Source organism: Gopherus flavomarginatus, chromosome 3 (genome assembly GCF_025201925.1).
Source record: "Gopherus flavomarginatus isolate rGopFla2 chromosome 3, rGopFla2.mat.asm, whole genome shotgun sequence".
Lineage (NCBI taxonomy): Eukaryota > Metazoa > Chordata > Testudines > Testudinidae > Gopherus > Gopherus flavomarginatus.
This window is the reverse complement of record NC_066619.1, coordinates 181,906,696-181,919,617: the sequence shown is the minus strand read 5'-3', so window position 1 is coordinate 181,919,617 and position 12,922 is coordinate 181,906,696. Positions and strand designations below refer to the sequence as shown.

The window sequence follows — 12,922 nt, the reverse complement described above, 5'->3', positions numbered from 1 at the left end:
ATTGCTGTAAATCTTTATCTCCACTCCTGAGCACTTCTCCGTCTAATTTTTCAGACTTGTATATGACCATTTTAAAACCACGCCTTTCAGCAACGTCCCATAGAACTGCATAGTAAATTATTTTTTTGTGTAGAATTTTGTGGCTAGAATTCTAAGTTAAATTCCTGGTTGGTTTAGAAAGGAGAATTCTCTATTAAATTCTATAGACTGTCTACAGTAGCTTCTATAAAATCCTATTTTGGTTTCACCCCTATTAACTGTATATAGGATTTTGCCATATGGGAGCTTTGAGCTGAATTAACTCCCAAGCTCTGAGCAGAAGTACGCGAGATTCAGCTTCCTGCTCGGTGAATGTTTCATCACTGCAGTTGTTTGGTTTATTTAATTTTGTTTTTATTTTTGCCTGGTCTTCTGTCACTGGAAGGTGCTTTGCTACAAATCAAGGGTGCTATGCTTTTTATATCAGTTTTTTTGTTGCTGTTGTTTGCTGCTGTCTTGCTGACTTTTATTTTTATAAGGCTTAGCCAAGGGCATTAATGACAATCAGCCTGGGAAGGTGGTTCTTACCTCCCTCCCACAATGTAGACATAGTTGAATTATGCTTATGCCCTGCTGTTAACATTGCCTAATAAGCACCTGTACACCTTGTCACATTATGGTGAAGAGTATTAGAAATGAAAGTGTTGTTAGTTAAAAGCTAGAGTCTGTAAGTAAATATCTGAGCAGGACTGCATACTTTTGTGGCCATGAATCATGCTCAGCCTCTGCAGGGATGAGGAAGCAAAATAAACCTAAAATCACACGGGTCATAATTTCATATCAGTTGGTCCCCCCCCTTTTTTTTTTTAAAGCAGATAGTGTTGAATTTCCTCTTTCTGTCATCATTATTTGGTTTAGTGAATCATCTTTCTTCTGGTGCTGGCTTTATTGAATCATTAAATCTTCTCAGGAAGCAAAAGAATGTTCTTAAAGTCAGTGAAAAGGAAGTGACTGTGAAAAAGGGCACTGGCTCTCTTTGAAGTAGCTTTCACAGAATTAGGCCTGAGAGTGGCGTGTACAAAAATGCAGCAAGAAGCCATCCAGATAAAATAAAATTCAGAACACAGCCATCAGCACTGAAGAAATGTCTGCTCTGTTCCATGAAATCCTGAGGGGGTGCACTGCCACTGGTAGGTATAGAGGTCAGCTATCCATTTCAAACAGTTTTAGTGACTGTGGTGGCTTCTGACAATTAAAGGAATGTTCTCTCTCCCTTTATAAGATGAATCAGGCCTTATGAAAGGGGATAACTGACATTCCTGGAGCCAAAAGCCTTCCATCTATTGAACAATTAGCAATAATAGAAGCTTCCCCATACTGTCAGCTATGCTTTGGTGGGAGGAAATGATTATAATGATTATTCCTATTTATTTCTTGGTCTCCCTTCTGTGACTGGTGACAAGGGAGCCAGCTGAATTACTGCCAGTTGTGAAGTTGCATTTGTTTGTGGTGTTGGGTTGTCTCCTATAAACTGGAGAGACACTACCAAAACATGTAGCCTCTGATCCAAGAGGAGTATTTCCATCGACTTTATCAATAACTAGATCAGAACCTTAGGTCCTCCCGCCCACATACTCTCTCTCCCCCTCTCAGCCTCTTTCCCTCCCTCCCTCCCTCTCTCTCTCTCTGGGCTAGATTCTGATCCTAGCTCCTACACACTTCCCTAGTCACGTGCGAAGGGGCTGCAACAGCCTGGGGGATAATTCCCCTTATATAGGAGATGCATAAGGTTGGCACATGCAGTCCTCTGCTTCCCCTTCCTCACCACCGCAGCATAAGGGCTGTGCTGGGGCTGAAAAAGGGAATAATTAACACTCAGCGTTGAAGCCTATTGGCAACCATAGAGTGGCTGTGATAAATTAGAGGTCTCCTGATGTAGGTAGATTGCCTGTTATTTTGGTCCTTAACCCTCCCTGTGTCTCAGAGCTTCCAAACCTAAATTCTTCCCTGCCAGCTTCTGCCTGTCATTCCCTATCCCCGCTCTTTCTAAACCCTCACTACTGGGAATACAAGAACTATATGGGACGTTTTTGTGGGCACATTACAAGAATAACAAGAAAATGAAAAATAGCTAACTTGGCTTCTGTTGCTAAACTATTCAGCTTTCAACTCAGTTCACACATCACCTGCTTATTAAAGAATTAAGGAAGCTAAAATATTGGGCCTAAGCAACAAGACATTGTCTAATAAAACATGTTTTCTTCTTGTTGCTGATTCTCTTACACCAATGCAGTGTCTTCACCAGCTAAAAGGTGCTTGAATGTCTGTGGATTGTTAGTGTTTGCAGCATCCTTCAGGGTTTACAGAGAGCAGTAGAGGAATTCTATAGAACCCAAGTATGCTAGGTGCAGTGTGGATTCCACTCTTTCAATATATATGCTATTCAGTCAGGCTTCCCACATTTTTATGTTCATAGATGCATAGATTTCAAGACCAGAAGGGACAGTTGTGATCATCTAGTTTGGCTTCTTGTATAACATGAGGTATAGAACTTTCCAAAATAATTTCTAGAGCAGATCTTTTAGCAGTATATCCGGCATCATTGTTACAATCACGTTGGGGCTAGATTTCCTTTAGGTGTAAACTAGCCTAGCTCCTTTTTTAAGTCAATGGAGCTAAACCAAATTACACCAGCTGAAGATCTGACCTATTTTCATTTATGATTTGCTCACAAGAAATTTTTTTGAGGTGTTTTGGTTTTATAATAAGCTTAGATCTCTCTCTAACATACAGATCCTATAGTCTTCGTGACCTGTGTGCTGTCAGATGAAACACATTTGTCCTAATTACTCCAGAGACTGGAACAGGTCCTCTTGAGTTTTATATGTCTCTTCCTAATTGCCTACCTGTAGGAACATTTCCCATAGTTTGGCTAAGTAGCTTCTCCACCTGAATTTTTTTTCTCATTATTGTCACTGGGCCAAATCTCACAGAAATCAGTACAGTTTGTTGGAATTTGTACTGTTGTCAATGAGGTCACAATCCATTTATCTTGTATGTAGAAATGGCAAACACCTCTAAAACATCTTTTAACATTTATAGTGTCATTGAACCAAAAATTGCTAAGGTTTGTCATCCACTTCGAATTTTTATCATCATAAGAAAAGCCGTGAATTTCTAACTGTTTTATTCCTTTTTCTTTTTTTAAACACCTATTAATGAAGGGCTTTACAGGGATCTAAAAAGAGCACAAGTACTCTTGGTATGCATCCTTCTCTCAGTAAAAGAGAAATCTGCAGTGCTAATGAGAAGAGACTAAATGGTCTTTTTAGTATATGCTAACATAGTCCTTTTACTGTTTCCTCGTGGCTCTTTAAGCACCACAAGCTTTCCTTTCATAGAGGAAAGGTGTTTACACAGGATAAAAGTGCTCACCTTTCGGATGCCTCAGAGAGCGTGTGATCTCATTAAAATTGTCTTAGCTCCTGTGGTTCAAAGCTAATAAAAATACAAGAAGGCCACTGGTGTGAATAAAGACCTGAGCATCAGCCAGTGTGCCTGTAGGTTACTGCAAGAGCATGTGAGAGGGCTAGACAATTTCCTTACTGTTCAGAGGCTGCAGCTGTACTTAAGGAAAGCTGCACTTCAGTACAGCAGTGTGAATGCTCATAGGATAAGAGGCATCGTTCATTGTGTATAAATAGGGTTGCCAATTTTGGTTGGATATATTCCTGGAGATTTCATCACATGACAATCTTTAATTAAAGATTAATCTTTTAATTCCTGGAGAGTCCAGGCCAATCCTGGAGGGTTAGCAACCTTGTGTATAAATCATATGCACACTCCTGTTCCCATTGAAGTCAGTGAGAGTTTTGCTGTATGGAGAAATGAACCGCGTGGTCCTCACAATAAAGTCTTTATTTAAAATGGACCTTTTTGAGTCTATAGCTGGTAGTGGCCCATCTTGCAAAACAATGACCTGACTTGTGACACTGATATTTTGGGAGGGCTCATGTGAGAGACTTTAAATTGTCTTCTCTCCCATTAAGAGAAAACTATTTTTCCATCCGCCTTAAGTACTGGCTTAACAGTTATAACTTTAATGAATAACAGTTAAACACAGTTCTTCAGACACGTGCACAGCAAAGTTCTTTTGATGTTGTCTGTACTAAAAGCAGGATGGAAAATACCATTGTTTTAACCATTCACTGAACTTTACACTGCTAAGGTCACAAATAATGCCGTTTCTCTGGAGCATGGCCAGGACTTGCTGCAAATGTGCCAAAAATTCTGATCTGAATTAAAAGCATAATTTCAAATAAACCGCCATGCTTCTCACTGTGTAACTTTTCAGATTCTCATGCTCCTTCTACACTGGTGAATTACATAATCATAATTTGCCACCAGTGCAGCTCCACTGCAAGTAGCAATGGAAAGGTAGGGCAAATGTGACCCAGCTGCTTTTAGTGTGTCTCTGATAAGGATTTGACATAGTGATAAAGTTCCTGGATCCTAGCCTACTCTTCTGCTTCCACTCTTGTTAAATTTGCTCTCATTGGTGGAGCTGTATCGATGTTGATTTACAGCTGTAAAGTGTTCTTGTATAGCAAAGGCTAGAGCACATTTTACTTTCGCCAACCCTTTTAGGTCACAATTCTTGGTTGGTGTCAATTGGCATAGCTGCCTTGAAGGCAGTGGATCTATGCCAACTTATACAAGCTAAGAACTCAGATTCCAACCTTAGCTGTCTAATAAGTGCTCTATGAAAGAGACTGATTAATTGATTACAGTGGTATGTAAAATATGGGGAGGGTAAAAGGATGTAGGAAAGATCTATATTTATATTATTTGTAATAGTAATAAATATAATATGAATCAAAGGACTTCTTAAAAATGGAATGGCAGAAGAATTAAGTAGATTCTCCTCTCATTTACAGGCAAATCAGGAGAAATCCACTGAAACTCCACTGTTTGTCTTCAGAACCCCTTTCTTTCCTGTTGGAGCCTGCCATTAAATCACTAAGTTAAACTTATGACACTGCCATCTTTCATGTGGCAAAAGATTATGAGCTCATAAGCACAATAATAAGTGTAGGTTCAAGAAGAAGCTAAGCTAGTTTGTGCGATGGAGCATTCTGTGTCAGCACACAGATAGTTGTAATAATTGCAAGGGGAGCACAATAAATACTGTCCAAGTGAATAATTTCTTTGGACAAATATTCTCTATCCTCACATTTGCTCCTGTGAAAGTCTGTGTTTAAAATCCTTTGTTTTTGTTGGCTTCCATCACAGACCCCAGTTTCTGAAAAGGATGTCCATGGCCTTCATGAAAGGCCAGGCTCTAAATTGGTCACAAATTGAGGACTAAGCTTCAGAGCAGCCCTGCAATTTCATTTCTGCCCAGGCAGCAGAATCACACCCTGCAGTAGAGAGCTGGAGTCAATACTAAGCAGTGGTCTCATTTCCACCCTCATCTGCGTGAGTAGTTTAGCCAGTTGCTGGCCAGATGGATTTTTGGTGGATAGGAAGAGTTAGACAAGCCATGTGCAGCTTACTGCAGCAGCTGAGAAACAGCTTTATATGATCAGAGGATACATACAGAGTGGGGAACAAATAAAGAGAAGCAAATAAAACCAGAGGGGGAGCCATTACAGAATCCAGGCTCGTAGTAGGCAGTGGGCCTGGGCCAGAAGATTAAAACTCAAAGTGAATTGCTAAATTTTAAGGTGGGGATTGTATCTTGAGTTTCCTTTGGGTATTAATCCATTTAGTGATTTATAGGTTGGTAAATGGAATTAAGTCAGAAATTTTTGAATGCACAGTTTTGAATTTTCCCTCCCTCCGCCTTTTTAATCCCCATCCTCTGTTCAAAAGTATGTATGTATGTGGGAGAGGGAGAGGGGTTCCCACCCAAAACCAAACAGAAATTTGAGCCTTGATATGTCAATTGCATGTGTAAAAGTTCTCCATGATTAAATTTTGTTATCCTGAAAGTGCAGCTACATTGGAAAATTAGGCCCTCAAACCCTTGGGCATAGTAAGAAATAATAGATCAGATCCTGGCCACTTCAGTGTCTGCTTTGCTGCTAGTCTGTTGGTTCAAAGCAGCCAAAAGCCCAGTTTAGCCTCTCTCTGAGAATTCCCCTGGCACAGGCCTCAGGATGGCGGACAGAAGGTGTCATCCTTCTACCTTTCCCAGCCTCAGGCTCACAGCAAAGCTGTGCCAGATTATGGATCTAATCCAACAAGTATCCCATAGAGGCAGATGACTGCAAAATTGAACTACTGTTCCTTTTCTTTTACCCTTCCTTTGAGGTAGTTTGTTCAAGTGGGATATTTGTGCATTGACTCATACTGTGAGAAATACATCATGCAGTTTTCACTTGCCACCTATATTAATTAATAAAAATTGCATAAGCATTTAGAAATAAATTCAATTTTCTTCAGCTTTAGTGCTGCCTACAGAATGCTGTTAGTCAAAGAGTGTCTGAACATGCCCCGGGAGGTATTTGTTGGGAGGTGAGAGCATTCAGCACCCCCAGGAGGCATGCTGTGGCTTGTCAAATTACTTAAAATTTCCACTATGTTTTGAACAAACACATTGCTCTTCCAGGTCCATTCTGCACCTTTTATCTAAATAAGCACACTGCATCAAAAGGTCACTTTTTGGGCCGATTTTCTTCTCTCCAGTAGGTCCCAAAAATATGAGAAATTCAGATATTAATTGACCTCCCTGGAGGATTATTTCCTGTATTCTAAGAAGTAAAGTTTTAATCTCACCATAGAGAGAGAGTTATGTCAGGAAACTTGAAATCAGAAATTCCCCCAAACTGTTTTGTATACAAAAAAGATTCAGTTAGGAATTTAAAGTAACTTGAAGTTAAACAAGCTTTTATAAGAGTTCATCCTAAGAGGAAATAGAGCTGGTCTGTTGATTTCTGTAATCATTTCAGAGATTACAACAGAAAGTATTTTTCTGGTTAAAGCAATAAGGAGTTTTTACTATCTGGGGAGTGACATGATATATCCAGATTATATAATATGTAGAGGATCTTTGTTATGTGAGGTCAGTTGGATGTTCATTCTAATGCCTTTGATGAGACATCAAAATATCTGAAAGTTAGGACATTAATTATGTCCAGAGCTCTAGTGAATAAGGGCATCAAACATGGACTCAGGCGACCTGGTTCAATTCCTAGATGAGTCATAGACTTTCTCTGTGACCTCAGGCCTGTCACTTATCTATCCTGTGCCTGAGTTCCCCATCTGCAAAATAGGATACTTCCCACGGCAGCTGTGAGAATGTAATCCATTAATTGTGAGGTGCCCAGACATTGTGGTGGTGAAGTATGTGGATAGCGTGAAATATTCACAGTGTTAACAGAGGAAAGATACCTTTGTTATGGTGCCTGCTTAATATGTTTTTAGGAAAAGCCTAACTTTAAAAAAATTCCTTAGTTTGAAGAATAAATGTGAATCTGGTAAGAATATTACATGTGTATTATATTTATAATCCTTGTTTATCATCAACACGAAAAAATCCACGATAGCAAATTATTTGGGTACAAATTGGGGAAAATATATTCAGATTCTAAGAACAAAATCCTGGACTCTACCAACAGCCCCAGGAAACTGGGGCTCCACCTCACAAAAACAGCAGAGTTACTCCCAGGCCACTACTACCGGCTTGTGGTTGAAGAAGTGCCTGTAGCTGTTGCTATTCCCTGGGAATAGCTTGGTTCTATGTAATCATGAATCTACTCTCCTCCTCTTCCTCAGACCTATCTCTATCTCATCTCAACAAACCCTTTGTGTGCTGACCTATAAGAGGTCCTCATCGAGCACAGACCCCCTGCAGAGGCTACTTACCACCAGCATCTCAACCCCAAGTAGTAGATTCCATTGTATTCAAGGCTTCCATGGCTGCAGAGGATTTGCCCCATAGGGACTAGGGCCATGCTTCAGCAAGGTACTACAATATGTGCCTATCTTTCAGCACCTGAGCAGTCCCACTGAAGTCACCAAAACTACTCACATACTTAAGCTATGCAGGTGCGAATGTATCTTGTTGAACTGGGGCCTAGTCTAGTACAATTAAATCAGCTACATCAACACCATATTTAGTCAGCCTCAAAGGTAAGTTAAAAAGTAGTTCTGAGTACTGCACCTGCCTCTGAATCCTATTGCTAATTTTTGTGGCGATCACATTTTCTTATTTTTAAAAATGTTTTTACTATTATTTATTATCATCATTTGTCTTGCGGTAGCACAGAGGAGCCCCAGCCATGGACCAAGGACCCCATTGTGCTAGGTGCCATGCAAACAGAACAAAAAGATGGTCTCACTCTCTTGTGTGAAAGACTCATTGTCATAACCTAGTCCCAGATTTGGACCTTAGCGTCCAAAATATGGGGGTTAGCATGAAAACCTCCAAGCTTAGTTACCAGCTTGGACCTGGTAAAGCTGCCACCACCCAAAAAATTAGAGTGTTTTGGGGCACTCTGGTCCCCCCAAACCTTCTCTGGGGACCCCAAGACCCAAATCCCTTCAGTCTCACAACAAAGGGAAATAAACCTTTTCCCTTCCCCCCTCCAGGTGTTCCTGGAGAGATACACAGAAACAAGCTCCGTGAATCTAAACAGAGGGATTCCACCCTCCCCGTTTCCAGCCTTGGAAAACAGAAGTACCGAGAGCTAATCTCTCTTCCCCCCTCACCCAGAGGGAATGCAAAGTCAGGCTAGTAAATCTAACACACACAGATTTCCCCCTGACTTCTTCCTCCCACCAATTCCCTGGTGCTGCAGACTTAATTCCCTGGAGTTCCCCACTAAAGAAAAACTCCAACAGGTCTTAAAAGAAAGCTTTATATAAAAAGAAAGAAAAATACATAAAAATGGTCTCTCTGTATTAAGGTGACAAATACAGGGTCATTTGCTTAAAAGAATATTGAATAAACAGCCTTATTCAAAAAGAATACAATTCAAAGCACTCCAGCAACTATAGACATGTAAATACAAAACAACAAACCAACTTTGTACTCATAACTTGGAAACAGAAGATTAGAAAGCAGGAAATAGAAAAATCCTTCTCATAGCTGAGAGAGAGTCAGGCAGAAGAACAAGAACAAAGGACTCACCCACAAACTTCCCTCCACCCAGAGTTGAAAAAATCCTGTTTCCTGATTGGTCCTCTGGTCAGGTGCTTCAGGTTACTTTTTTTCAGGTGAAAGACACATTAACCCTTAGCTATCTGTTTATGACACTCATACAATCTGAGTGACTGAGTGTGGAAAATGCCGTCAAGTACACAAAGTAAAGAAACTGGCAAATATGGGAAAAATGTCCATACTCTTTCTATTATAGCAATCTGAAGTGTCAGTAACAATAGTAGGTAAAAACAGTCAATCCAGTAGTACAGTTTTTTTAGTTGAGAACATCCAATTCTAAAGAGCTAGTCAGTAATTTGTAAAAATAAATAAATTAAAACCATAGACCCAACTCTCTAACTAGCCAAATGTTGAGTGTAAAAGTACCTGTAATCAGTGCTTGTCATCTTCTGTAAATATTGCTTTCCAGACCGTGCAGAGGCAAACTCCTCTTAGTTACCTAACTCGTCTTTATTTTCATTGCATTAGGTTGTTGGCGTGGCTCAAGCTATCAATAAGAAATCTGGAATTGGTGGGATATTCACAGAGCAAGATGAAAAGGTATAAGGGATGTGGAGAGAGAGAGTGTGTGTGTGTGTATCATCAGTGGTTTTCTTTTATGACAACTAGAAATCTTGAAGTTATCCATACTGCACTAATCTTTGAATAAGTAAAAAATGGTTTGATGAAACTGTAATTCTTTCTGAGGCATTGCAAAAATGTCAGCGTGAATCAGTTTAATTTCTGGGTCAGTTTGGTTTCTTTCTTCTATTAGGATTCGCAGTGTTTCCATGCTTTACTGAATGTATTATAAAGGGGTGTAGGCTTAACAGCTAGTAGTTGAAGTCACCTTATCTCAAAGGAATGTCACAATGGACACTCAGTAGCAGCTTAACATTAAAACTAAAGCTTGCCAAGCAACTTTCAAAATTACTACATAACTTAATTTCTGTGTACACTAGTTGTAGAAAGAAAGAAAGCACTGGATAAATTACACTCGTCTGACATAATCAGTAGTGCAGAAACCGTATAGATTGTGAACTCTCACATTGCAGGCACTTTAAGAATGCTCTCAGACTTAACATGCAAACTGTGGTGCACCACGAAAGGCTGAAGTCAGGCCGAAGAAGTTGACTTAAGCCTTGGCAATAACAAAGTAAGAATTTACACCTTCCCTGTTCCAATGGAATGCATAATGAACATCTGCAGGACATCAGAATTAATCCCTTTTCTGAAGAGAAACAGCCCTTGGCTTTGCTACTTAAGCAAGATTCGATTTCCACTTCTAAAAATATTTAATTCCTTGTATACTAGATGCTCATTTTGTGTGTTCAGTTTTTAATGGTGAGATTTTAGTTGGGTTGGTTCCCAAAAACTGCTTCTTATTCCAATACAGTTCTGCCAAGATAAAAACATGAAGCTCAATCATTTGTTTCTAAAAAAGGTGGGAGATTCCTGCTGAAATGGCAGGAAGAGATCAAGACCAACCAAAGAAAACAATTTATGTATGATTACCAAAAATAACCTTCAACGTACCAATTACTACCACAAAGTGAAAACAAAAAAAACTGCAATGTGTATATCTTTGTTTAGATTTCAAGGATTTTTTGTTTTGTTTTTTTTCCAAAGCTTAAATTTAATTGGGAGTATTACTCCTGAGGGCATTCTGCACCAAAAAAATAAAAATTCTGTGTACTATATTTTAAAATTCTGCAAATTTTATTTGTCAAATAAATGTGGAGGCTCCAGCCTGGCACTGGGGAGCACAGGCCACTGGCTGTACAGAAGTGGGAGATCATTATCCAGTTCCCTCCGGGACACAGACTCAGCAGTGAGGCTGCACCCAACTCTAACATAGCACAAGGACCAGGCCTGCCCCAGAAACAGCCCAGGGCCCTGCCCTCTCATGTGGGCAGGCAAGCTCAGCAAGGCAGGATTCAAGTGTGGGGAGATCCAGGTGTGTTTTGAGAGGGGTCTGTGTGGTGCAATCTGGGTGCGGGCAGCTCAGTGGGGGATCTAGGGGGGGATCTGGATGTACAGTGGCTTGTTGGGGGGTTCTGGATGCAATGGCAATGGGACTCTGCAGGGGGTTCAGGTGAAGGTGGGTGGGGCTCAGTGGGGGAGGGGGAGAGATCTGGGTATGGTGGGGATAGAGCTTGTCAGGGGGGTCTGGGTATGGGAAGCTCAGTGCAGGGTCCGCATGCTGGGGGAGTGGGGCTCCAGGTGCAGCTGGTTGGGGCTTGGTGGGGTGCGGATTCGGGTGTAGGTGGCTTGTCAGGGTAGTCCAGGTGCAGAGGGAGTGGGGCTTATCAGGGTGGGTTCTGAGTGCCAAGGGGTGAGGCTTAGCAGGAGGGTCTGGGTATGAGGGGGTCTGGATGCACAGGGGTTGGGCAGATGGGAGAGCAGCTCCTTGTATAGGGATCCCTCCCTCTGCAGCTAAGGAGCTATAGGTGCAAGAAGCGGGATGAGAGAGAAGTTTGCAGAGCTTCCTGCAGCCTGGGGAGAAATCTCGGGGTTGGTCTGACCCGGGCCCAGATGCTGTGCAGGGGAAGAGGAAGTCCTGTATTTACAAGCCCAGTCGGGACTAGCAGTGGGAGGCCAGTAGCTTGGCGTGGGCTCGGCTGAGAGAGGACCTTCAGGTGTTGGGGGCTGGAGGCTCGGCCCAGTGCTGGGGCCAGCCCGGCGCTGAGGTGGGGTCCAGTGGCTCAGCCAGGAGAGGGCCTTCAGGGACTGGAGGGCTGGGGACTTGACTCAGCCGGGGTGGGGAGGGCCCAGTGTGGCTGGGATGAGTGGGCTGAGGCTCCTCTGGTCGCAGGGGACCCCTCAGGGCTTTTCCTCTGTGTGTGTGTGTGGGTTCGAGGCTCTGTCGTGCAGGGGAGCGGGGCCTTGGGCAGAAGGGGTGGAGTCAGTGTGCTAACCTCCCCAAAGCGGGTGAATTCCCTTGGGTTCATCTGCTACCCAAGATGGGAGGGTTACTGCATAAGTTGCACAGATAATAACGCACATACCAAAGACCATTGTTTCTTCTTTCTGTGTATTTACAGGTTGACCACAAACTGTACTGCCAAAGTTCTGGCCATAGCCAGGATGATTTGATGGACTTTTATTAAAAGATGAAAACAAACATATTTATATTGAAGCTGAAAGCTTGGAAAGAGAAAATAATAAAAACCTAGTTCTTCAGACACATTAAGTGGGCATTTTGGATGTGAAAATACAACCTTGTTAGAAACATTTAATTATCTGTTTTTCAGGATTTTGCTGCTTATCTGGCATTTTGTGGAATCGTTCTTCACAATGCTCAGCTATATGAAACATCACTGCTTGAAAACAGGCGTAACCAGGTATGTCCAACAGATTTATTCCAGCCTGGGATGTGGCATTTGTGATGAGCAAGTAGTAGTTAGTACTTGTTATCTACAGCTTCTGGCTTTCACCATATGGTAGATGTTCCTTGCATATGTTAATTATTTATTTGTCTCTTTGTGGGGCTTCCTGTGCCTCTCTATTAAACCCTAGTACCAGCTGTCCTGCATAATGGGCTTGCAGCAGAATGTTGAGTAAATTGCAGATTTTTAAAAAACTAATGCTTAAATTTAATTGGGAGCATGCTGTTTTAATACTTCATCTAGAGAGTTATTCCTGGACTCCGTGCACTTTGTGGAGGGCTGTGCATAAATACCTATAAATTCCTTCCCCATCAGTATCCTGGGTTCTGCATAAAGTCAGAATATGTCTTGCTGCATGTGCATGTTCGAGTGTGTAGCAGAAATGCTTGAGCTATACAAACCTAAGTTA

At 41.5% G+C, this 12,922-nt stretch overlaps 1 protein-coding gene across 6 annotated transcripts in view; it reads left to right on the top strand.

Moving 5' to 3' along the window:
- PDE5A (phosphodiesterase 5A) overlaps positions 1-12,922 on the top strand; it is a 171,667-nt gene that overhangs the window by 101,535 nt on the left and 57,210 nt on the right. For all 6 annotated transcript variants that reach the window (XM_050946335.1, XM_050946331.1, XM_050946330.1 and 3 more), the window contains exons 4-5: positions 9,614-9,685; positions 12,379-12,468. In XM_050946335.1, the coding sequence (XP_050802292.1) occupies positions 9,614-9,685; positions 12,379-12,468 (162 nt within the window). The remainder of the gene's footprint in view (positions 1-9,613; positions 9,686-12,378; positions 12,469-12,922) is intronic.